Source organism: Macaca fascicularis, chromosome 13, assembly GCF_037993035.2.
Source record: "Macaca fascicularis isolate 582-1 chromosome 13, T2T-MFA8v1.1".
NCBI classification, from domain to species: Eukaryota; Metazoa; Chordata; class Mammalia; order Primates; family Cercopithecidae; genus Macaca; species Macaca fascicularis.
This window is the reverse complement of record NC_088387.1, coordinates 89,813,321-89,840,387: the sequence shown is the minus strand read 5'-3', so window position 1 is coordinate 89,840,387 and position 27,067 is coordinate 89,813,321. Positions and strand designations below refer to the sequence as shown.

At 44.2% G+C, this 27,067-nt stretch overlaps 1 protein-coding gene across 34 annotated transcripts in view; it reads left to right on the top strand.

Moving 5' to 3' along the window:
- Positions 1–15,095: 15,095 nt before the first annotated feature.
- BIRC6 (baculoviral IAP repeat containing 6) overlaps positions 15,096–27,067 on the top strand; it is a 256,711-nt gene continuing 244,739 nt past the window's right edge. For 20 of the 34 annotated variants that reach the window (XR_012422503.1, XR_012422504.1, XM_074012018.1 and 17 more), the window contains exons 1-2: positions 15,096–15,439; positions 16,226–16,249. Coding sequence is in view for 32 of the 34 variants with exons in the window: in XM_074012018.1 (XP_073868119.1) it covers positions 15,115–15,439; positions 16,226–16,249 (349 nt within the window). In the remaining 2 variants the exon portion in view is untranslated. The remainder of the gene's footprint in view (positions 15,440–16,225; positions 16,250–27,067) is intronic. The other 14 variants (XM_074012019.1, XM_074012017.1, XM_074012016.1 and 11 more) reach the window with 1 other exon arrangement.

Sequence of the window (27,067 nt, the reverse complement as noted above, 5' to 3'; positions counted from 1 at the left end):
GCATGAAACAGGAAGTACCTTAGGGTAATTGTAAAGTGTGTCTGAGACAATGTTCCTCCTTCAGTCTTCTCAAACTCTGTGCTGTGGTGGGTGCAGTGGCTCACGCCTGCACTTTGGGAGGCCGAAGTGGACAGATCACCTGAGGTCAGTAGTTCAAGACCAGACTGGCCAATGATGAAACCCCGTCTCTATTATTTAAAAAATAAATAAATAGGCCGGGTGTGGTGGCTCATACCTGTAATTCCAGCACTTTGGGAGACTGAGGTGGGCGAATCACCTGAGGTCAGGAGTTCAAGACCAGCCTGTCCAGCATGGTGAAACCCTGTCTCTACTAAAAATACAAAAATTAGCTGGGTGCGGTGGTGGGCGCCTGTAATCCCAGCTTTGTGGGAGGCTGGGGCAGGAGAATCGCTTGAACCTGGGAGGCGGAGGTTGCAGTGAGCCGAGATTGCGCCATTGCATTCCAGCCTGGGCAACAGAGTGAGACCCTATCTCAAAAATAAAATAAAAATAAAAAGTAGGCTGGGCCTGGTGGTTCACGCCTGTAATCTTAGTACTTTGGGAGGCCGAGGCAGGCAGATTGCCTAAGTTCTGGAGTTCGAGACCAGCCTGGGCAACACAGTGACACCCCGTCTCTACTAAAATACAAAAAAATTAGCTGGGCGTGGTGGCGTGTGCCTGTAGTCCCAGCTACTCGGGAGGCTGAGGCTGGAGAATTTCTTGAACCTGGAAAGCGTAGGTTACAGTGAGCTGAGATCTTGCCACTGCACTCCAGCCTGGGCGACAGAGCAAGACTCCATCTCCAAAACAATAAATAAATAAATAATAAAATAAAAATAAAATATCACATGAAAATACAATTTACCTGGATTATGGAATATTTTTACAGCCCTTTAAAGTTTGCACCTGAGGTGAGTACCTTACTCATCCCTCCCTAGTCCTGGCCCTACTTGCTGCCTTTAAATTTATTATTTGCACAGCAAGAGCAAGTTCTTTGAAGGCAAATTGGATGATGTCACTCTATTATTAAGTGGCTTTCCTTTGCACTTAATATAAAGTTGAAAATTTCTAGTGGCCCACACCTCTCAGTTCCCACATGAGCTGGCTCCTGCCCTCCTCTTGAACCTCATCTTGTGCCATTCTTCCCATTGCCTACTGAACTCCAGCTACACCAGCTGGAATAAGCCAAACAAACGCCCCAGGACTTTCATAGAGAATATTCACTGCCTAGGACAGTCTCTTTTCCAAGATATCCCCAAATGCTTTCCTCTTCAACTGGTATTTCCTTTTTTTTTTTTTTTTTTTTTTGAGACGGAGTCTTGCTCTGTCACCCAGGCTGGAGTGCAGTGGCCGGATCTCAGCTCACTGCAAGCTCCGCCTCCCGGGTTTACGCCATTCTCCTGCCTCAGCCTCCCGAGTAGCTGGGACTACAGGCGCCCGCCACCTCGCCCGGCTATTTTTTTTGTATTTTTTAGTAGAGACGGGGTTTCACCGTGTTAGCCGGGATCGTCTCTCGATCTCCTGACCTCGTGATCCGCCCGTCTCGGCCTCCCAAAGTGCTGGGATTACAGGCTTGAGCCACCGCGCCCGGCCCTTTTTTTTTTTTTTTAAACAGAGTCTTGCTCTGTTGCCCAGACTGGAGTGGCATGATCTCGGCTCGCTGCAACCTCCACCTCCCAGGTTCAAGCCATTCTCCTGCCTCAGCTTCCCAAGTAGCTGGGATTACTGGCACCTGCCACCACACCCGGCTAATTTTTAATGGTAGAGATGGTGTTTCACCATGTTGGCCAGCCTGGTCTCGAGTTCCTAACCTCAAGTGATCTGCTGGCCTTGGCCTCCCAAAGTGCTGGGATTATAGGCGTGAGCCATCGCACCCGGCCTCAACTGGTATTTCCTTTTTTTTTTTTTTTTTTTTTTTTTTTTTGAGATGGAGTCTCGCTCTGTCGCCCAGGCTGGAGTGCAGTGGCCGGATCTCAGCTCACTGCAAGCTCCGCCTCCCAGGTTCACGCCATTCTCCTGCCTCAGCCTCCCGAGTAGCTGGGACTACAGGCGCCCGCCACCACGCCCAGCTAATTTTTTGTATTTTTAGTAGAGATGGGGTTTCACCATATTAGCCAGGATGGTCTCCATCTCCTGACCTTGTGATCCACCCGCCTCAGCTTCCCAAAGTGCTGGGATTACAGGTGTGAGCCACCACGCCCGGCCGGTATTTCCTTTTCCAGTTTTAGATGTTGGCATGACTTCCACTTATGTTGAAAAGCCTGGCGTGACTCTCTGTTCTAAGGCAGTGTCCCTGTCTGTGAAAAGTGCACTTTTTCACAGCACTGTAAGTTCTTCCTCATACAGTTGTCACAGCTGCAATCACATGTTTATTTTTTCTGATGATTTGATTAACAACTGTCTGCTCACTTGATTGTAAACCCCAGAAGGGTTTATTTCTTTGTTTTGTTTTTCTTGTCACCTTTGCTCTATTCCCAGTGTCTCCTATATAGTAGGTGCTTAATAAATACATAACTGGGCCAGGCGCGGTGGCTCAAGCCTATAATTCCAGCACTTTGGGAGGCCGAGACGGGCGGATCGCGAGGTCAGGAGATCGAGACCATCCTGGCTAACACAGTGAAACCCCGTTTCTACTAAAAAAAATACAAAAAACTAGCCGGGCGAGGTGGCGGTGCCTGTAGTCCCAGCTACTCGGGAGGCTGAGGCAGGAGAATGGCGTAAACCCGGGAGGCAGAGCTTGCAGTGAGCTGAGATCTGGCCACTGCACTCCAGCCTGGGCGACAGAGCGAGACTCCGTCTCAAAAAAAATAAATAAATAAATAATAAATACATAACTGGCTGGGGAAGTGGCTCACACCTGACATCCTAGCACTTTGGGAGGCCGAGGCAGGAGAATCACTTGAAGCCAGGAGTTCGAGACCAGTCTGGGCAGCAAAGCAAGACCCTGTCTCTACCAAAAAAATAAATAATAATAATAAAATAAAGTAAATACATAACACAGAGACTGGGTCATAAAAAAATTCTCCATAAATGTTTGCAAAAGTGTGATTAGAAAAGTAAATGAGGTAGCATATGAAAGCAAGGAGGAAAGCAAATGAACTTTCCAAACATTTTATTGAACTTGCAATTAGTTACCACTGTTGTTTGTTTAGTCCATTACTTTGTCTTTAATCTCAGGCTGCAGTCCTGTGTTTACCCTTCTCATAACTATAGTTTCTGATTCTAATTAAGGTGTCTATTTTTAATCCAAAGTGGCCTGGTGACTTTTCTTCTGATTGCCTGAAAGCATCAAAGGTAAGTGAATCAGCCAGGTGCAGTGGCTCATGCTTGTAATCCCAGCATTTTGGGAGACCAAGGCAGATGGATCACTTAAGGTAGGGAGTTCAAGATAAGCCTGGCCAACATGGTGAAACCCCATCTCTACTAAAAATACAAAAATTAGCTGGGCATGGTGATGGGCGCCTGTAGTTCCAGCTACTTGAGAGGCTGAGGCAGGAGAATCGCTTGAACCCGGGAAGTGGAGGTTGCAGTGAGCAGAGATCATGCCATCGCACTCCAGCCTGGGTGACAGATTGAGACTACATCTCAAAAAAAAAAAAAAAGGTAAGTGAATCAGGTATCCAAGCCTTTCAACTAAACACCATGTTGAAGCTTTTCTCCACAAATAATGGCTGCTCACACCAAAAAGGCACTAGACTTTTTCTTATAATTCTTCTATGTGAAATTAAGAAAGTGGAAGACATTCAACATACTTTACTTTCTATGAATGTGGTTTGGCCAGGCAGGAAGAACTAAGCCCATGAAAGAATGGTGGGGTCCCTTGTTTTTGCTTCCTGTCTTCCAGCTCTTTGCTTCTCAAAGTATGGTCTGGGCATCAGCAACATGAGCCTCAGAGCTGGGAACCTGTCAAAGGCAGAATATGAGAATTCCACTCCCAGAATATATATTTTTACAATATCATAGCGCTTGAAAAATTTAAGAGCATGTGTTCTTATAAAAACAAGTACTCACTGAAGAATGGAAAAAGACTGTAGTCCAGGCGTTTCCAAACCTGACTAGTATGAAAACTTCATGAGGTGCTTGTGTAAAAATTAAAATTCTTGTGTTACCCTTCCCAGGAAATTGTAATTTTATAGGTCTAGGGTGGGGCTCGAAAATTACTCTGAAGCTTCCAACACCTAAAATGACATTTGAAAACTGTTGTGTGTGTGTGAACCCCCATCACTATTTTTTTATTAAATATAAAAAAAAACTAAATACACAAAATTAGAGGCCACTCTGACCCTGAACAGGAGGACACACAATAAATTTACAGTATAATTTAAACATTACTTATTTTTTATCATCAAAAATTATAAAAACCTGACAAGAACAGAAAATGTGTGTCATTGTAGGAGGCAAAAGGTGTTATTCAAAGCAGAAAGAAACTAGTTAAGCAATAAAGAAGTGACTCTAATCTCCTAGAAAGTAGAGACCATGTCTTAGTTAACTTTGTATCCTAGCACTGTGCCAGGCACTTGGTATTCAAAAGTTGTTTGTTCACTGAAGGATAATGGTTCACTCTTACATAGTGTCTGTGTGCCAGGTTAAACCACTTAATTCCTTTAATCTTACAGTAGCTTTAAGAGTTTGATATCCCATCCTGGCTAACAGTGAAACCCCGTCTCTACTAAAAAATACAAAAAATAAGCCGGGCATGGTGGCGGGCACCTGTAGTCCCAGCTCCTCGGGAGGCTGAGGCAGGAGAATGGTGTGAACCCAGGAGGCAGAGCTTGCAGTGAGCCGAGATCGTGCCACTGCACCCCAGCCTGGGCGACAGAGCGAGACTCCGTCTCAAATGAAAAAAAAAAAAAAAAGTTTGATATCATTGGTCTCTTTTACAGATGAGGAAACTGAGGCACATAATGGTTCAGATTATAATAATGGCATCAAGGCTAAAGTAACTCCATCTTGGATGCTAATCTGCCATGTTGACTTCTGATTAACCCCTAGTTCTGGAAACTGTTGATTTTGTCCAGTTTTACAATTTAGCCCAGAAGGCAACAGAGTTAGGAAGCTTTAGCAGCTTCCTCATTGTCACTAGAAAGTGACAAAACTGTACTGGAAAATAATTCTTTTGAGGGAGTAGGAGAGAGATTGTAAGTGTTTGATTTTATATTTTCATTCCGGTATATTTTAAATATATCATGATTTTATTATTTCAAACACACAGAAAAGTTGAGAAACTTTTTGTAGTAAAAATCTGTATACACACCTCTTAGATCCCACCATTAACATTTTACTATATTTGCTTTATTGTTATCTATCCATTTCTATCCATCCCTCTATCCATCATCAGTCTCTGTTTTTTAATGCATTTCAAAGTAAATTGCACACATCAGTTCATTCTTTTTTCTTCTTCTTCTTTTTTTGAGACAAAGTCTTACTCTGTTGCCCAAGCTGGAGTGCAGTGGCACTATCTCAGTTCACTGCAACTCCGCCTCCTGGGTTCAAGCAATTCTTCTGCCTCAGACTCCTGAGTAGCTGGGATTACAGGCGCGCACCACCATGCCTGGCTAATTTTTGTATTTTTAGTAGAGATAGGGTTTCACCATATTGGCCAGGCTGGTCTCAAACTCCTGACCTCATGATCCGCCTGTCACAGCCTCCCAGGCTGCTGGGATTACAGGCGTGAGCATCCTTCAGAATGCTGCATCATGCCTGTGAGATAATTCACTTGACTACTAATCTTTACATTATTTCATATACCTTCCATAAAGGGGGCAAGAAAACCATGAAGAGAACCAGAAATAAGAAAATATGGTCAGGTGCCATGACTGACGCCTGTAATCCCAGCACTTTGGGGGGCCATGCAGAGGCAAGTTGATCACCCTGAGGTCAAGACCAGCCTGGCCAACATGGTGAAACCTCGTCTCTACTAAAAATACAAAAATTAGCAGGCATGGTGGCGCACGCCTGTAATTCCAGCTACTCAAGAGGCTGAGGTGGGAGAATTGCTTGACCCCAGGGTGTTGAGGTTGTGGTGAGCCGAGATCATGCCATGGTACTCCAGCCTGAGCAACAAAGTGAGACTATGGCTTAAAAAAAAAAAAATACGTCTGGGCATGGTGGCTTACGCCTGTAATCCCAGCACTTTGGAAGGCTGAGGCTGGTGAATCACTTGAGGTCAGAGGTTCAAGATCAGCCTGGCCAACATGGTGAAACCTCCCCTCTACTAAAAATACAAAAAGTAGGCCGGGTGCGGTGGCTCACACCTGTAATCCCAGCACTTTGGGAGGCTGAGGCAGGCGGATCACGAGGTCAAGAGATCGAGACTATTCAGGCCTACGTGGTGAAACCCATCTCTACTAAAGATACAAAAATTAGCTGGGTGTCGTGGTGTGCGCCTGTAGCCTCAGCTACCCAGGAGGCTGAGGCAGGAGAATGGCTTGAACCCAAAGGGGGAGGTTGCAGTGAGCCAAGATTGTGCCACTGCACTCCAGCCTGATGACAGAGTAAGACTCTGTCTCACAAATAAATAAATAAATAATAAAAATTAGCCAAGCGTGGTGGTGGGTGCCTGTAATCCCAGGTATACTCAGGAGGTTAAGGCAGGAGAATCTCTTGAACCCAGGAGATGGAAGCTGCAGTGAGCTGAGATTGTGCCATTGCACTCCAGCCTGGGTGACAGAGTGAAACTCTATCTCAAAAAAAATTAAAAATAAATAAATAAATAAATTAATTAAAGAAATGAGAAAATACGGTAAAAGCATGTAAAAGAAGGAAGAGCAAGAAACACTGGCATATTTAAAGATAATTAACTTCAATTTCTGAAGTACAAAAAACCTTACACAAATCTAGTAAATTTATGCAAATTACTACAGAGGGTAATTTTTAAAAACAGTACCTTTTAGATCTATCTTAACTTCATGAAGTCTGATTTTTGGCACTAGATGTAATTTTGGAACTAGCATGTTGTTGTTCCCCTGGCAGCATTTCCCTCCTATAAATCATCATATTCACATCCCACACGTACATATCCTGTGACAGCCCTAGCTTTGGCCTCTTTCCAGGACACCAGGATACCACTAATGTGAAACAAAACTATATCTGGAAAAATTTGGAGAACTCTATTTCCTTTCCAGTGATGAGAAACAAATACGGACTGTGCACCTGTTTTCTCCTGTGGGTGAATATTTTAAAATATTTTTTAAAAATATTGAGGTAAGGGCTGGGTGTGGTGGCTATTGTCTGTAATCCCAACACTTTGGGATGCCGAGGCAAGAGGATCACGGGGTCAGGAGATCGAGACCATCCTGGCCAACACGGTGAAACTCCATCTCTACTAAAAAATACAAAAATTAGCGGGGCGTGGTGGCATGTACCTGTAGTCCCAGCTACTCGGGAGGCTGAGGCAGGGGAATCGCTTGAACCCCAGAGGCAGAGGTTGCAGTGAGCCGAGATCACACCACCGCACTCCAGCCTGGTGAGAGAGCAAGACTCCCTCGGAAAAAAAAAAAAAAAAAAAAAAAAAAGAATGGGCATGGTGGCTCATGCTTGTAATCCCAGCACTTTGGGAGGCTGAGGTGGGCACATCATGTGGTCAGGAGTTCGAGACCAGCCTGGTCAACACAGTGAAATCCCGTCTCTACTAAAAATACAAAAATTAGTTGGGTGTGGTGGCAGGCGCCTGTAGTCCCAGCTACTTGGGTGGCTGAAGCAGGAGAATCGCTTGAACTCGGGAGGTGGAGGTTGCAGTGAGCCCAGATTGTGCCACTGCATTCCAGCCTGGGCAACAGAGCTAGACTCCATCTCAAAAAAAAAAAAAAAGGGGGGGGGGGTGGCTGGGTGTGGTGGCTCATACCTGTAATCCCAGTACTTTGGGAGGCTGAGGCAGGTGGATCACGAGGTCAGGAGATCAATATCATCCTGGCTAACACTGTGAAACCCCATCTCTACTAAAAATGCAAAAACCTAGCCGGGCGTGGTGGCGGGCGCCTGTAGTCCCAGCTACTTGGGAGGCTGAGGCAGGAGAATGGCGTGAACTCGGGAGGCGGAGCTTGCAGTGAGCCGAGATCAGCCCCACTGTACTCCAGCCTGGGCGACAGAGTGAGACTCCGTCTCAAAAACAAACAAACAAACAAACAAACAAACTGGGGTAAAAAACACAGAACATAAAATTTATTATTTTAACCTTTAAAAAAACTTAACAGACTGGCCAGGCACAATGGTTCACGCCTATAATTCCAGTACTTTAAGAGGCTGAGGCAGGGGGATCGCTTGAGCCCAAGAATTCAAGACCAGCCTGGGCAACATTTTGAGACTCCATCTCTACAAAAACCCAAAAAATTAGCTGGGTGTGGTGGCATGCACCTGTGGTCTCAGCTACTCAGGAGGCTGAGGTGGGAGGATCACTTGAGCCCAGGAAGTGGAGGTTGCAGTGAGCCAAGATTGTGCCACTGCACTATAGCCTGGGTGACAGAGTGAAACCCTGTCTCAAAAAAATAAAATAAATAGAATAATATACTTTCATTTTAAAAACAATTTTAGATATACAGAAAATCAGAGAGTAGAATTTCCATATCCCCCTTCCCCTGCACTGATTCTACTATTGTTAACATTTTGCATGAGTGTGGTATATTTGTTATAATAAATGAACCAAGACTGATACAAATAACTAAAGTCTGATAGTTTACATGAAGATTCCCTCTTTGTGTTGTACAATTCTACTGGTTTCCACAAATGTATAAATGTTATGTATTCACCATTACAGTATCACACAGAATAGTTTCAGCTCAAAAAGTACCATGTTCCACCCCTCTCCACTAACCCCAGACACTTGGCAACCACTGATCTTTTTACAGTCTCCATAGTTTTGTCTTTTCTAAAATGCCATATAGTTGGAATCATACAGTATATAGCCTCTTCAGATTGGCTTCTTTCATTAGGCAATATACGTTTAGGGTTCCTCCATGTCTTTTGTAGTTTGAAAGCCCATTTCTTTTCTTTTTATTTTTTGAGAAGGAATCTCGCTCTGTCACCCAGGCTGGAGTACAGTGGCGGGACCTTGGCTCACTGCAACCTCTGCCTCCTGGGTTCAAGCGATTCTCCTGCCTCAGTCTCCCAAGTAGCTGGGATTACAGGTGCTCGCCACCATGCCCGGCTAATTTTTTGTGTTTTTAGTAGAGACGGAGTTTCATCATGTTGGCCAGGCTGGTCTCGAACTCCTGACCTCAGGTGACCTGCCTCCTCGGCTTCCCAAAGTGCTAGGGATTTTATTTTTGAGGTAGGGCCTCACTCTGTCACCCAGTCTGAAGTGTAGTGGCATAATCATGGCTCACTGTAGCCTTGACCTCTCAGGCTCAGTGATCCTCTCTCCTAAGTCTCCCAAGTAGCTGGGACTACAGGCATGTGTCCCCACAGCTGGCTAATTTTTGTATTTTTTTGTAGAGATGGGGTTTCACCATGTTGCTCAGGCTGGTCTCTGGGCTCAGGCCATCTGCCTGCCTTGACCTCCCAAAGTGCTAGGATTACAGGCATGAGCCACTGTGCCCAGCCCCCATTTATTTTTATCACCGAACACTTCCATTGGATGTACCACAGTTTGTTTATCCATTCTCTATTAAAGGGCATCTTAGTTGCTTCCAGTTTTGGGCAATTATGAATAAGCTGCTATAAATATTCATGTGCAGGTTCTGTGTGGACATAAGTTTTCAACTCAGTTGAGAAAATACCTAGGCGTGTGATTGCTGAATCGTTTTGGAAGACTATGTTTAGCTTTGTAAAATACTGCCAAACTGTCTTCCGAAGTAATCTTACCATTTTGCATTCTTACCGGCAATGAATGAGAGTTCTTGTTGCTCCACATCCTTTCGAGTGTTTGGAATTGTCAGGTTTTTGGACTGTAGCCATTCTAAGTGGTATGTAGAGGTACCATCTTAACCGTTTTTAAGTGCACAGTTCAGTAGCATATTAAGTACGTTTACATTGTTTTCCTATCCTCACCATCACCTATCCACAGAACTCTTTTCATTTTGCAAAACCAAAACTCCTTTTTTTTTTTTTTTCTTTTTTTGAGACAGAGTCTTGCTCTGTTGCCCAGGCTGGAGTACAGTGGTGTGATCTCAGCTCACTGCAAGCTCCGCCTCCCAGGTTCACGCCATTCTCCTGCCTCAGCCTTCCGAGTAGCTGGGACTACAGGCACCCGCCACCATGCCCAGCTAATTTTTTGTATTTTTAGTAGAGATGGAGTTTCACCGTATTAGCCAGGATGGTCTCGATCTCCTGACCTTGTGATCTGCCTGCCTTGGCCTCCCAAAGTGCTGGGATTACAGGCGTGAGCCACCGCGCCTAGTCTTCAAAACCAAAACTCTTATTCCTATTAAACAGTAATTCCCCCTTTTCCCTCACCCTAACCACATTCTACACTGTGTCATGATTAATTTGACTACTCTAGGGACCTCATATAAGTTGAATCATACAGAATTTGTTCTTTTGTGTCTGCCTTACTTCATTTAGCCTAATATCCTCAAGGTGTATCCATGTTGTAGCATGTGTGAGAATTTCCTTTCTTTCTAAGGATAATAATATTCTATCGTATGAATGTTCCACATTTGGTTCCATCAGCCATCAATGGATACTTGGGTTGCTTTCACATATTAACTGTTACGAATAATGCTCCCATGAACATTGGTATACAGATATCTCCTCAAGTCCCTACTTTCCATTTTTTTCAATATACACTCAGAAATGGAATTATTAGATCATATAGTAATTCTATTTTTAAGTTTTGGAAGAACTGTTATGCTGTTTTCCATAGTAGCTATACCATTTTACATTCCCTCCAATTGTGCAAAAGGGTTCCAATTTTCCACATTACTAATTTCTTGTGTTTTTTTTTTCTTTTTCTTTTTTTTTTTTGAGACAGAGTCTTACTCTGTCACCCAAGCTGGAGTGCAGTGGCTCAATCTCGGCTCACTGCTGCCTCTGCCTCCCAGGTTCAAGCGATTCTTGTGCCTCAGTCTCCTGAGTAGTTGGGATTACAGGTGACCACCACCACACCCTGCTAATTTTTGTATTTTTAGTAGAGACGAGGTTTCACCATGTTGCCCAGGCTGGTCTCGAACTCCTGACTTCAAGTGATCCACTGCCTTGGCCTCCCAAAGTGCTGGGATTACAGGCAGGAGTCGCCACACCTGGCCCACATTACCATTTTCTGTTTTTTTTTTTTTCTTCAATAGTACCCATTCTAATGGGTGTGAGGTGGTATCTCATTCTCATTGTGGCTTTGTCCTTAGGGTGAATTTTAATGATACAGGTACTGGCTGTCAATATCAAACCAGAGAGAAGGAATTCCCAAAGAGATCAACCTTTCTGTTATAAATCATTAGAATTTTATCATATTTTGCTTTGAGACAAAGCAAGTCCATCTGTAAACTTCAGCAAAGAGGTTAATTAATTTGGGTATTAGGGTGATGAGTTTTAATTTCTTTTTAGTTTAGAAATTTTAAAATTATCATTAATTTTTTTTTTTTAGATTTACAGATCCCCTTATTAACCTCAAACATTTGTATAGTGCAATGTTTCTTTTCCCTTTTCTTTTTCTTTTTTAAATTTTTTTGATACAGGGTCTTGCTGTATCTCCAGGCCGGAGTGCAGTGGCGCGGTCATGGCTCACTGCAGCCTCGACTTCCTGGGTTGAAGTGATCCTCCCACCTCAGCCTCTAGAGTAGCTCTGGAGTAGCCACAGGGACATGCCACCACACCCAGCTAAGTTTTTGTATTTTTTTTTTTTTATGGACTTTCACTCTTGTTGCCTAGGCTGGAATGCAATGGCATGATCTTGGCTCACCGCAACCTCTGCCTCCCAGGTTCAAGCAATTCTCCTACCTCAGCCTCCCGAATAGCTGGGATTACAGGCATGCACCACCATACCTGGCTAATTTTGTGTTTTTAGTAGAGACTGGGTCCCTCCATGTTGGTTAGGCTGGTCTCAAACTCCTGACCTCAGGTGATCGCCCGCCTCAGCCTCCCAAAATTCTAGGATTACAGGAGTAAGCCACCATGCCTGGCCTTTGTATGTTTTAGTAGAGACAAGGTTTTGCCATTTTGCCCAGGCTGGTCTCTAACTCCTAGGCTCAAGAAATCCACCTCCCTTGGCTTCTTGAAGTGTTGGGATCACAGGTGTAAGCCACCATTACCAGCCTAGTGCAATGTTTCCATATGGCTCAATAGTGTGCGTGTACATATTGTGGGTTTTACAGCATGATATCAATGTGCCCAAATTCTGGCTCCCATGACATGACCTCAGCCACCCTTTCAGAGTCTCCCCTGGTATTTACAAGGGAATCTTCAGGGGTGGTGCTTGTTCTTTTTTTTTTTTTTTTTTTGAGACGGAGTCTCGCTCTGTCGCCCAGGCTGGAGTGCAGTGGCCAGATCTCAGCTCACTGCAAGCTCCGCCTCCCGGGTTTACGCCATTCTCCTGCCTCAGCCTCCCGAGTAGCTGGGACTACAGGCGCCCGCCACCTCACCCGGCTAGTTTTTTATATTTTTTAGTAGAGACGGGGTTTCACCGGGTTAGCCAGGATGGTCTCGATCTCCTGACCTCGTGATCCGCCCGTCTCGGCCTCCCAAAGTGCTGGGATACATGTATATATCTATGTTTGTATATTATATGTACATAATCTTTTCTACCTCTGATGGTATTACCAAACTAAAATACCAGAACTGGCTTAGGGATAAATGAGTACTCAAACAAATAAAGTATTCATAAAATTCTCAGAAAAATAGAAAATTACTCAAATGGTTTTTTTTTTTTTTTTTGAGATGGAGTCTCGCAGTGTCTCCCAGGCTGGAATGCAGTGGCCTGATCTCGGCTCACTGCAACCTCTGCCTCCTGGGTTTCAAGTGATTCTCCTGCTTCAGCCTCCCAAGTAGCTGGGATTACAGGTGTGTACCACTAAGCCCGGCTAATTTTGTTTTTTTTTTTTTTTTTTTTTAGTAGAGACGGGGTTTCGCCGTGTTAGCCAGGATGGTCTCGATCTCCTGACCTCGTGATCCACCTGCCTCAGCCTCCCAAAGTGCTGGGATTACAGGTGTGAATCACCGAGCCCGGCCAAGTATTCCTATTTTTATGCAATATAGTTATTTGTATCATTTCTATAAAAATGTGTTCTCCTGTAACAAGTCATAATTAGAGGCGTTGGTTATATTAACCAGGTTTTGACTGGAATGTCATATTTTCAGATATGACCAGATGGTTTTAAGGAGCTATGGTTGACTTTATGGAGCCAATAAAGTCTTCCTTTGAAAAACCGGCCTGAGGGTTCCCAGACATACAGGTGAGTGGCTGGGCACGGTGGCTCACGCCTGTAATCCCAGCACTTTGGGAGGCCGAGGCGGGTGGATCACGAGGGCAGGAGTTCAATACCAACCTGGCCAAGATGGTGAAACCCGTCTCTACTAAAAATACAAAAAAAAAAAAAAAAAAAAAAAAAAAAGCCGGGCGTGGTGGCAGGCACCTGTAATTCCAGCTACTCAGGAGGCTGAGGCACAGAATTGCTTGAACCCAAGAGGCGGACGTTGCGAGCCCAGATCACGCCACTGCACTCCAGCCTGGGCGACAGAGTGAGACTCCGTCTCAAAAAACAAACAAACAAACAAACAAACAAAAAACTCCCACAGATGAGTAAGGAATGTCACTCTCTGGCGGCCCAGGAACTTCATTGTATTTTAGGGACCTCAAGAAGAGAGGAATACAGCCAAATCTCTTAAGTGTTTCAGATGCAGCCGGATGGCTAATAGTTTAAGATGTAGTTGAGGTAATCCATGAAGATTTCCTGAAGAAGTTCGCATGAAATGTGATAGGGCAATTAACTCATTTTTATTGAGCACCTACTATATACTTGTCAGATGCTCTTCTACACATTTTACCAACGATTCTTAATCCTCACAACAGCTCTTTGATTAGGTTTTTAAGGAAAACTAGGTCTTTCCAAAATAACGTAATGATCACAAAACATATAGAACATACAGCTCTGCATCTTGACTATGGTGTGTAGATCTACATGTGATACAATGACATTGAACTATACACACATCACACAACTATCAAATCCCTCCTTTTGAGACTGTACTAAAATTATGTAATATGCAATCATTGGGGTAAACTGAAAGAGTAAATTGGATCTCTCTGTACTATCTTCAAGTAGTGTTTAGGTATTAAAATTATGTCCTACAGTTTGGGTTTGTCCAATGTTTTTCTCATAGATAGGGGTTATGGCTTTTGGAGAGAAAGACCACAGAGGTCTGTAGTATATTTTCAACTGTGAATCTATTTCAAAATAAAAAGTTAAAAAAAAATTATCCAAGGTGGGGATGATTAGCAAACTGACTAGTCCTTTCTAGCCCTCCAACACTCCCGCTCCACACGCGCACAGACCCACTCCCTCATTAATTCCCGTAACTCGGGATGTTTCGAATGTGGATAGAGAAACTAAGCTTCCAGCACCTCGTATCTGGTACGTTTGTTCAACAGAAAGCCTTAGGAATGGGGAGGGCAGGCATGGTAAAAGGTACAAGTCTGGGAAGATCGTTCGGTTCCTTCCAATCCAAACGAGAGGCTTCTCAGACTGTTTATTCTCACACCAGGGCCGTGGCCGAGACCCAGAGGTCCGCTTCCGGCTACAGCCGAACAGCTGTACCGCACGTACCGGGAACCGTCAGGGGGCAGCTGGAACTACTGCAAAAGGCCTCCGGGCGTACCAGACAGGTCGCAAGGGCGGGGGTCCCCACCTAGCGGAAATGCACGGAGGCCAACCCCTCCCCCTTCCCCCGCGAGGAGCGGGGCGGACTCGTCAGCCGCCACTCCCCAGGCTCGCAGGAAGAAACTGGGACGTTGCGGACGCGGAGCTGGCCAGAACCGCGGCGCGTGGCACGCGCGAGCCCTCCCGCGCATGCTCCACCCGCCGGCCTCCAGCCCGCGCCCGGGGCCCCGCCTCCCTCCCTGCTTTTCCCCTTCCCCCGACAGCCTCCCTCCGAGTTTGGCCCCTCCGGCCGGGCAATCGACGTTCCGCGTGCGTGCGGGCGCCTGACTTCACTTCCGGCTAACGCGCTCCGCTTGCCCCCTGGCCCCGGATGGTGACTGGCGGTGGTGCTGCACCTCCCGGGACTGTCACTGAGCCGCTTCCCAGTGTGATTGTGCTGAGCGCAGGCCGGAAGATGGCGGCTGCGGCTGCGGCGGCCTCGGGCCCCGGCTGCTCCTCGGCGGCGGGGTCGGGGGCGGCCGGGGTCTCGGAGTGGCTGGTGCTGCGGGACGGCTGCATGCACTGCGACGCCGACGGGCTGCACAGCCTGTCCTACCACCCTGCGCTCAACGCCATCCTGGCCGTCACTAGCCGCGGGACCATCAAAGTCATCGACGGCACCTCGGGGGCCACACTGCAGGCCTCGGCGCTCAGTGGTGAGTATACCGCACGCCGGGCGGGCGCGAAGCCTGGGAAAGAAGCCGCCCAGCCCCGGGGCTCGGCCTCGCGACTTGGGGAAGCGAGGTGGCGGGAGGGCAGGGCTGGGGGTTCGGGCCCAACCGTGAAGGGAGGCCCGGAAGCTGATGGAGGGGGACCTTAGGACTTGGCTTTTTCAGCGGCTGCAGCTGGGAGGAAAGACCGGCGAGTCGGGGAGTGGTGGAAGGGGAGTTGCCTTTCGGGCCTGGAGCGTCCGGTCTGGCTTGGTCCTCTGCGAGAGGTGAGGAGGCCTCGGAGCTTGGCACCAGAGGAAACCAGGCCCGGGTAGGCCCTGGAGAGGCTGTCGGTCCTGCGCCCGGTTAGATGAGAGCGGAAGGCTGGAAGGGTTGACCCCGGGCGGAGAGGCTGGTGGCCGGAGGCGAGGGGCGGGGAGCGTCCGAGCCGGCACCTAAGCCCTCACTTGTAGGAGAGGAGCCGGCAATCTACTGTTCTCAGGTCCCGCAGGTGCGGGGACAGACCGCGGGCTGTGCGCCCGGGGTGGGGGTAGGGGTGGGGGTGGGGTGGGCCGGGGTGGGGGTGGGGAGGGAAGTAGGCGGGCCAGCTGCCTGAACTGCTTGGTCGACGACTGTAGGACTCTGCGGACGCCAAAGACTACTAGACCTGGTCCCCTTGCTCGGGGCTTCCAACTTCTACGCCCCAGTGACGAGAAAGTCAGTATCTGTGGTGTATGAAATAGATTCTTTTGGGTTTGTAACTTCAGGCCATCTCTACTTGTTTTCCCACAGCGACCCGAAAATTGGGATTTGAAGGTGTGTCTGAGGCTCACCATTGGAAGAGAGCACTTCTGGGTGGCGTAAACCTTGGTCCAGGGACGGGACTTTTAGATGCGTGAGGTGTATGCTCAGTGGACGGACTGGAGTGGTTTTCGAATGGCTCTGGCTGAGTTACATTTGGCGGAGATGACATTTCATTTGTGGTTAAATGATGGGTGGCTTAATTTGGATGTTGTAGGTTAAGATTGAAAAGTTAGTATGTGAGTGAATTGCACTCCTGCATAGAGATATAATGTATACAACTGTCTGCATTTAGCCAAGTGAAAGTAGTTACGTGGTCAACCAATTCACTTGTATTTTAACGTAGACAACAAGGAAAAGTTTACTGTGTGGATAATAAGTCATTTGTAAGAGTAAATGGCAATTTAGGGATGCAAACGTGAAATTAGACATGTTAATTATTGTCGATGTGAGAGTTGTGAAAGAATTGGATTATGTATAGTTTTAGGATATAAACCTGGAATATAGCTAAGAGAAAGTTTTGGGAGGTAGGTTTGTAATTTTTTCTTTTCTTGGCTTAGTAAATGATAGGGGTGGCCCAGATGTAGCAGTGAACAGTTACTGCAACTTGGACATAATGGCTTGTCGCTGTGTGTAAAAGGGAGATGCTCATTAGTAATTGGATATCTTTCCTTTTCAAAGTCATTTAAAATATTTCAAGTATGAAAAGGTATGAAGAGTAATTACAGTGAATACCATGCATCCCCAACTCAGCTTAAGAAATAAAACTTTACAAATAGGATTAAAATCTCAGCTGAATCTCTCCTGGACTGCATTTCTCCAACCCTCCCTCTTCATAAACGTTATCTGTAATTTGATTTTATCCTTTTCATACATGTCTACACTTTTTAGTATATGTTTCTATCTTGAAGATGTAGTATTTTTGTGATTTTTAACTTGGAATCAGTGGTATCATATGTACTAGGATTTCTAAAGAAAGTCATTAACAGAAGTATTCAAGTGTTTTGGATAGATAGAGGAATTTTGTGGGGTGCTTTTTATGTCTGGAGGCCATGTTTGAGAATAATAATGTGTGTCAGGGTTTGTTGATTGGGGAAATTGGACATATATTTATGTGCCTGTACATGGAAGGGAAGACAATATTCACTTTAGTGGTAGATTACTAAAGTGGAGGGTTTTAGGTGTATGACATGAAGGTATAGGTAGATAAGTAAAACATAGCATTGATTTGGGATAACAGGTTTTGTTGGGGCATTTGTTAAGTAGAAGAGTTTGGGATTGGATAAAATTGCAGGTCCCCATGCATGAAGATTGAGTATATGAATTAAAATATGTAGAAGGGTTTATAGTGAATGGAATGAAGGATTACAGAAAAAATTTGAACGTTAACAATGGATGTATTCTGAAACATTTTCATATCTGAGAAATGAAATTTATTATTATTTGTAAAATTTATTTATGTTTGTAGAGATGGGGTTTTGCTGTGTTGCCCAGGCTGGTCTTGAACTTCTGGCCTCAAATGATCCTCGCACCTCAGCCTCCCAAAGTGCTGGGGTTACAGGCATGAGCTGTCTCACGTGGCCTGAAGTTTATTATTATTAATAATTATCAGAGGTTGTATAGGGTCCTGTTTGCCCCAGTTCAGATGATTGAGGAGGGAATGCTGCATTTTATGCTTTACTTGGAATCTGCAGGTATTTAGGAAGTTTGCTTTTAATGATTAATAGAGGGTGACAGCCCTATAAATAGAGAGAAGATGCCAGTAGTGATCATGGTCCTAACATAATCCCTCTTTCCCGTTTATGGGCAATGGGCCACTTTCTTTTCTACTGCAGAGGAAAGGCATCTGTGTCTGAGGGGATAAAGCTTGGGGATAATCATATAGAGTTTTACTAGGTAATAGAGTAATATGTCTTATGGGGTTCAGTTTGTAGGGTTATGGGTTGCCTGTAGATTTGAAGTTGAAGGATGGAAACAGGACTTGTATGTATATGTATTGGGTGGCAAAGACAGTGAATTTTTAACTATGACTACTAGTATATGTCTTTATATTATCTGTATCTGATATAAAATGTTTATAAATAAACTTGAACTGGATTAAGAGCTATCAGTATGTACACAGGTTGGGTAAGTATTTGCTCCCTGTCAGTATTTAACAGTGAAGATTTTTGAGGCTCTGAGCTGCACGATCTGGCCTTTACTAATCTCTCTAGTCTTGTCTCCTTATTTATAAGTTTTGTGAAATAGTCCATTTAATTGTCTTTCCTAACTACAGTAGTTTTGTTCTTTCTTGGAATGCACCAATTCACTCCAGTCATTTAGCTGAGTCTTAGTCATTTTCAAGATCTAGAGCATATCTTAACTTCCTGATCCCTTTAGCCAGAAATGACTGAAGCCCTAAGCACATATTGTCCTATTAGTGTCCATTTTAGTAATCTGGCAGCTTACTCTTCTGTGGTATTTTTTCAGCCATCTTGAACTATTTAAATTTAAATTCCATTTTATTTAGCTTTTTGTAAATATATAAGGTCTGTCGCATATTTCAAGGTCCTTGTGGGGAGGTACTTTGTTTATATATCCCCTCCCCAGGACCCAGGATCCCTAGTATACTCTGTGTGTGTGTGTGTGTGTGTGTGTGTGTGTGTGTGTATTTATCTCACTCTGTGGCCCAGGCTGGAGTGCAGCGTGTGATCTTGGCTCACTGTAACCTCTGCCTCCTGGGCTCAGGCAATCCTCCTGCCTCACCCGCCCCAATAGCTGGGATTACAGGTGCACACCACCACACCTGGCTAATTTAAAAAAAAAAAAAATTTTTTTTTTTTTTTTAGTAGAGACAGGGTTTCACCATCTTGGCCAGGCTGGTCTCGAACTCCTGACCTCAAGTGATCTGCCCACCTTGACCTCCCAAAGTGTTGCGATTACAGGCGTGAGCTACCGCGCCCAGCCCGAATATACAGTATAAACTTGAGTATTTTTGATTTGATGCATATATAACAATGAGTATATTAGTACTTCCTAATATACGAATTGCTAAATAAACACATTCCTTGACTTTTTTTTGTTTAAATTACTTTTCTTTTTTAGAGCAGTTTTAGGTTCACAACAAAATTAAGTAGAAAGTACAGACAGTTCCCATATACCCTCTATCTCCATGCTCACACAGCCTCCCACCCGTTAGTATTTTGCACCAGAGTGGTATGTTAACATTCGTGAACTTAGCACTAACAATCATCATCTCCCAAAGTCCATAGTTTACATTAGGGCCTACTCTTGGTGTTGTACAGTCTGTGGGTTTGGACAGTGTATAGTGACATGTATCCACCATTGTACTATCATAAAGAATAGTTTCACTGCCCTAAAAATCCCCTGCTGTGCCTATTCATCCTTCCCTTCCTTTTTCCCCCAACTGCTCCCTCCCTTCTCCCTGTTGGCAACCACTGATCTTTTTACTGTCTTCATAGTTTTGCTTTATTCGGAATGTCATAGTTGTATTTATACTGTTTGTAGACTTTTCAAATTGCCTTCTTTATTTATATGCATTTACAGTTCTTCCATGTCTTTTCATGGCTTCGTAGCTCATTCCTTTTTAGTGCTAAATAATGTTCCATTGTCTGGATGTAGCACAGTTTATCCATTCACACACCGAAGGACATCCTGCTAGCTTCCATGTTTTGGCAACTATGAATAAACCTGCTGTAAAAATTTGTGTGCAGGCTTTTGTGTAGACATAAGTTTTCAGATCATTTGGGTAAATACTAAGGAGCTCAATTGCTGGGTCGCATGTGAGAGTATGTTTACTTTTGTAAGAAATCGACAGACTCTTAGTGACTGTGTACCATTTTGTATTCCCATCAGCAATGAATGTTTCACTTCCTCACCAGCATTTGGGGGTTTTATATTTTGGCCATTATAGTAGTTGTGTAGTGGTGTCTCCTTTTTAAAAATTGTGATTTCCTAATGACATGATGTCAAGCATCTTTTCGTATGCTCATTTGTCTCTTTTTGTATATTTGCTGACTTTTTTTTTTTTTGAGACGGAGTTTCGCTCTGTCGCCCAGGCTGGAGTAGGGTGGCGTACTCCACCTGGAGTATCTCCGCTCACTGCAAGCTCCGCCTCCTGGGTTCACACCATTCTGTAGCCTCAGCCGCCCCCCCCCCCCCACTAGCTGGGACTACAGGCGCCTGCACCACACCTGGCTAATTTTTTTTTGTATATTTAGTAGAGACGGGTTTTACCATATTAGCCAGGATGGTCTCGATCTCTTGACCTTGTGATCCGCCTGCTTCAACCTCCCAAAGTGCTGGGATTACAGGTGTGAGTCACCACGTCTGGCCTGACTTTGGATTTTAAAAATAAAAAAGCTACACACCACTTGACCATACTGTTTGTATTACTAGATATGTCTTTTACCCTAGCTATTGTTTGTTCATGAAATTTAGCATAATAGTTATAAAGGAGCTTGGCTCTGGACACAGATAGCTTGGGTTAAGATCCCAGTGTTTTAAAACATAAAAAAAAAAAAAAATTCATCCCATTACACAGAATTATTTTAATTTTTACACCTGTATAACCTTGACTAAATTATTTAGTATTTCTGTTCCAGTTTCCTTATTTGCAAAATGGGGAAGATAATTGTACTCATTGTGAGGATTAAGTGTTAATGCATATAAAATGTTTGCAGCAGTGTACTTACCAGACAAGTGCCCGAAAAATGTTTGTCTTATCTACTTTAATTCCCTGTAAATAATCTTGCTTTTGGCCTGGTGCTCTGGCTCATGCCTGGGGTCCTAGCACCTTGGGAGGCTGAGGCAGGAGGATCGCTTGAGCCCAGTAGTTGAGAGACCTTGTCTCTAGAAAAAAATAAAAAAATTAGCTGGGTATGGGGGTGCACACCTGTAGTCCCAGATACTTGGGAGGCTGAGGTAGGAGGATTGCTTGAACCTGGGAGGTTGAGGCTGCAGTGAGCTGTGATTGTGCCACTGCATTCCAGCCTGGGCAACAGAGCAAGACTCTGTCTCAAACAAACAGAAAACAACAAAACCTTGCTTTTTTTTTTTTCTTTTTTACTTAAAGCTTTTCTATATTCAGTTTTTGAACTTAAACTGAACTTTGAACTTCCTAAGTTTTTTTTCTGATTTACCACTTTCCACCATCCTGCAGAACCCATCTAGATTTTGCTTTTATGTAAGAGTAAGATATTGTTAAGGTGTTCTCTTACTTAATTACTGGGGGTGATAGTTTCTCTTACTTCCTGAAATAATGCCCCTCCCCAGTGTAGTACATTTTATACTGTTTGTCTTTTTTATGAGCTTTTTTGAGATTATGTAGAGAGAGCATGCGCTTTATGTTAGGTAGTCCTGAATTTTGAATTTTAGTTCATTTATGAACTCACTACTTAAACCTCCTGAACCTCAGCTTCCTCATCTGTAAATTAAGATTAATGATTAATAGGATGGTGGGGAAGATTAAGTGGTCAAACACGTTAAAAGTGCCTAACAGTGCATGACAAATGTAAAATAGGGGGTGCTCAGCGAATGCTAATTCCCTTGAGTCTCTTGGCTGCTTGGTCAGTATTGCCACACTCCTCGTGATTACTTTAAAAAAAATTCACTAAATGTTTACACATAGAGGATAGGCAGATAACATTCAAATGTAGATGGAAATATGAATATTTGTAACAAATATACAGTAATCTATATTTGGATAAATATCTTTTAGTGTATTGGCATGGCTAAATGTCAGAATGAAGTTAAGATGTGTTTCTAGTTCTGTGTGCACATAGATTTGTTTATGTAGTATATGTACATAAGCAAATGAAGGTATATGTGTGTGGGTATTAATCAATGGGTATTGATGGCAGTATATGTGTAGGAGAAAGTCATGTCTCTTCAGTTTCCGAAGTGAATTCCAGATTTGTGTTGCAGTGAAAAAGAAAAAAACCTGCTCAGTGTTTTTATTTTATTTTAATTTAATTTGAGATGGAGTCTTGCTCTGTTGCCCAGGCTGGTTGGAGTGCAGTGGCGCAGTCTCGGCTCACTCCAACCTCCGCCTCCCGGGTCCAAGCGATTCTCCTGCCTCAGCCTCCCGAGTAGCTGGGATTACAAGTGTGCGCCACCATGCCCGGCTAATTTTTTTTGTATTTTTAGTAGAGATGGGGTTTCACCATGTTGGTCAGGCTGGTCTCGAACTCCTGACTTTGTGACCTGCCTGCCCTGGCCTCCCAAAGTGCTGGCATTGCAGGCGAGAGCCACCGCGGCCAGCCCTGCTCAGTGTTCTTAGACAAACACTCCAATTTTACATTTCTTTGTATCTTTTTTCTTTACCTGTATAGATACTGACTTTTTTTTTTCCCCCCACTAGGTTGTTAGAGTCAGTCCCTCAGTAATATAGATAATGACTTTGATTTGAGAAATTTGTATAGTGGTCATAAATAAGAGGAAGATCTTTGTACTTTACTGTAGCTTCAGTGAGGTTTAGATTGGGTGTTTTTTTTTTTTTTTTTTTTTCCTTTCCTGATGTAAGAGCTTCTTGATTAAACTTCAGGCCCAGAGCTGCCTGCTCTGAGAAGTCATGGTGCCTGCGTAGTAATCAAGAAATAAATTTTTTTGGCTAAAATGTGCAATCTCCCAGTGATAGAAACTGTAAATGATTCAAACCAGTTCTAATTCCTGGCTAACTTTAGTACATGCAGCATTCCTATTCTCAACTATTCTTTGAGAGATAAACATGATATAGATTGGGATCTCAGTAGCCCTAGAAGATAATTGTCTTATGAAAGCATCTGAGTTCTTTATAAAAACTTAATTTAGCATAATCTCTTTTTGGGCTATGAATATGTACTTTGGCTCTGTTTCTGTTGACTGACTTTAGTGATATTAAGAAAGAATAGAATATTGGCTCTGGAGCCAGACCATTTAAGTTCCAGGTGTGACCTTATGCAAACTGCTTAACCTCTCTCTGTGCTTCATAATTAGTACTTAACTCACTGGGTTATTGTAAAGATTAAATAAACTGATACATACAGAATATTGCTTGACTCACCATAAGCAGTCAATAAATGTTACTTTTTTTTTTTTTTTTTGAGACGAAGTCTTGCCCTGTCGCCCAAGCTGGAGTGCAATGGCGTGATCTCAGCTCACTGCAACCTCTGCCTCCCAGGTTCAAGCAATTCTCCTGTCTCAGCCTCCCGAGTAGTTGGGATTACAGGTGCGCGCCTCCATGCCCAGCTAATTTTTTGTATTTTTAATAGAGACAGGGTTTCACCATGTTGGCCAGGCTGGTCTTGAACTCCTGACCTTGTGATCTACCTGCCTCGGCCTCCCAAAGTGCTGGGATTACAGGCGTGAGCCACTGCGCCTGGCCCTACTTTTTGTTTTGGTGTCTTAAATTATATAGTTCAGTTCAACAAGTGTTTGTCTGCCTTATGTAGATAACAAGGTGAATTTGAACCACCTTGGCCATGGTTCCCATATTTTAAAGTACAAGAACTCCTAGTTTAAGGTAAAAAATTAGGGCCCTCTTATGATTGGAGCTTGGTTGCGGTATTAGTTAATTGAGAAAATATTGTAAAAAGCAACTGCTTTTAAGCAGTTTTATTTTGTTTTTTATTTTTTAATTTAATTTAATTTAATTTTTTTGGGGGGGATGGAGTCTTGCTCTGTTGCCCAGGCTGGAGTGCAGTGATGTGATCTTGGCTCACTGCAACCTCTGCCTCCTGGGTTCAAGCGATTCTCTTGCCTCAGCCTCCCAAGTAGCTGGGATTACAGGCGCATGCCACCATGCTGGGGTAATTTTTGTATTTTTACTAGAGACAGGGTCAGGCTGGTCTTGGACTCCTGACCACAGGTGATCCGCCTGCCTCGGTCTCCCAAAATGCTGGGATTACAGGCGTGAGCCACCATGCCCGGCCAGCAATTTTAATTATTAGACCTCTTTTACCTGTGTATTTGAGAAAGAATACAACATGAATGTTTTGGGCTTTCTTTCCATGCTGGCTTACTTTAAGATTTGTGGGGAGGAGAGGAAACAAGTTAGTTAATGCTTTTCCATTTGCCCTCCAACTTCAAAAATTTTGTTGCTATTTTCTCTTCACTTGTTCTTTTTGTCTTTTTGGGTTTGTTCAATACCTTCTTTATTCCTTTAGTGTCTTTTCGGTGGGATCTTGGGAGGGAGCAGAGGTAAATATGGATGTATTATATTATTTTTATTTTTATTTTATTTTATTTTTTTGTTTCGAGATGGAGTCTTGCTCTGTTGCCCAGGCTGGAGTGCAGTGGCTCACTGCAAGCTCTGCCTCCCGGGTTCACGCCATTCTCCTGCCTCAGGCTCCCGAGTAGCTGGGACTACAGGTGCCCGCCACCACGCCTGGCTAATGTTTTTGTATTTTTAGTAGAGACAGGGTTTCACCGTATTAGCCAGGATGGTCTGGATCTCCTGACCTCGTGATCCATCTCCCTTGGCCTCCCAAAGTGCTGGGATTACAGATGTGAGCCACTGCGCCTGGCGTATTATTTTTAAACTGGAAATCTGTAGTTGTAACTATGCTTAAATTGTTAAACATTTAGTACTCTGTCCTTAGGAATATTGGCTATAACTATATATAGAACTTAAAAAACAATGTATTTCTGTAATGTAGTATATGAGAACAGCGGGGACGCAAGCAGGAGGTACCTCTCTGATATGTGTGTTGTACGCTGATGGCTTCATGAAAAGGGTGCCTTTGGCAAGATACTTCTCTGAGATACCAACTTTAAAATGGGCAAATGGTCTGTAATCCCAGCACTTTGGGAGGCTTAGGTGGGAGGATTGTCTGAGGCCAGGAGTTCGAGACCAGCCTGGGCAACATAGTGAGACCCCATCTCTACAAAAAAATAAGAAATTAGCTGGGTGTGGTGGTGCATGCCTGTAGGCCCAACGACTTGGGAGGCTGAAGCAGGAGTATCACGTGAGTCCAGCACTTCAGGCAGCAGTAAGCTGTGATTGTTCCACTGCACTCTAGCCTGGGGGAGAAAGGCGCTTTTAATACCCAAGCTGTTTCATCATCTGATAAGATACAGAAATTTTTGCAAATTGTAGAACTGCAGCACTTCAAATGTAAGGGATACAAAAAAAGTTAAGATTAACTTGGGTGTAGAAGAGAAGATAATATAGAGATACAAATTGCAAAAAGAAGAAAGTACAGAGAGGAGATAATAGAGATACAAATAAAAATAATATGGTAATTGCTTTTTTTAAAATTTTTTATTATTATTATGCTTTAAGTTCTAGGGTACATGTGCATAACGTGCAGGTTTGTTACATATGTATACTTGTGCCATGTTGCTGTGCTGCACCCGGTAATTGCTTTTTAAAACAGTCCGCGGTGGCTCAAGCCTGTAATCCCAGCACTTTGGGAGGCCGAGGCGGGTGGATCACGAGGTCAGGAGATCGAGACTATCCTGGCTAACATGGTGAAACCCCGTCTCTACTAAAAATACAAAAAACTAGCCGGGCGTGGTGGCTGGCGCCTGTAGTCTCAGCTACTTGGGAGGCTGAGGCAGGAGAATGGCATGAACCCGGGAGGCAGGAGCTTGCAGTGAGCCGCGATCACGCCACTGCACTCCAGCCTGGGAGACACAGTGAGACTCCGTCTCAAAAAAAAAACAAAAAACAGAAAACAGTCTGTGTCCTGGCGTGGTGGCTCATGCCTGTAATCCCAGCACTTTGGGAGGCCAAGCCAGGTGGGTCACCTGAGGTAAGGAGTTGGAGACCAGCCTGACCAACATGATGAAACCCCGTCTCTACTAAAAATACAAAATTGGCTGGGTGTGATGGTACATGCCGGTAATCCCACCTATTTGGGAGGCTGAGGCAGGAGAATCACTTGAACCCGGGAGGCAGAAGTTGCCGTGAGCCGAGATCGCACCGCTGCACTCCAGGCTGGGCAACAACAGTAAAACTCCATCTCAAAAAAAAAAAACCAAAAAAAAACCCCAAAACAACAAAACAGTCTGTGGCTGGGACAGTGCTGTTTAAAAAAAGTAATTATTAGGCTGGGCATGATGGCTCTCGCCTGTAATCCCAGCACTTGGGGGGCCAGGACAGGCAGATCAGTTGAGGTCAGGAATTTGAGACCAGCCTGGTCAACATGATGAAACTCCGTCTCTACTAAAAATACAAAAATTAGCCGGGTGTGGTGGTGTACACTTGTAATTCCAGCTACTCGGGAGGCTGAGGCAGGAGAATCGCTGGAACCTGGGAGGTGGAGGTTGCAGTCAGTTGAGATCACAGCACTGCACTCCAGTCTGGGTGAGAAGAGTGAGACTCTGTCTTCCCGCTGCCCTCCCTTCCCCCTAAAAAGTAATTATCATCAAGTTTGAGTATGTTAAATCAGGATGTATCTTAGAGGAGGTAAATACTATGCTTACTCTTTAGAGGAAATGAATTTTTGAGTGGGAAAGATGGGAATGTCTTCTTCAAGACTTTGCGGGCACCAGGAATTTAAATCTTCATAATTTGTTTATGTGCTTTTACTTTGATTTATGAAGTAGGAGAGACAGGAAGACTGAGAGATGGCACAGGGCAGTGGTTCTCAACCTTTGTTGTTCGTTTAGGATCATCAGGGGAGCTTTTAAGAAAATACCTTGCTTGGGCCCCAGTATTCTGACTTAAGTGGCCTGGAGTACAGCCCAGGCATACTGTTTTTTTTTTTTTTTTTTTTTTTTCCCTTCTTCTTCAAACTATGCCAGCTGGTTCTAATGTGCAGTTAGGTTTAGAAGTTCAAACTCCCTGGCCAGGCATGATGGCTCATGCCTATAATCCCAGCACTTTGGGAGGCCGAGGTAGATGGATCT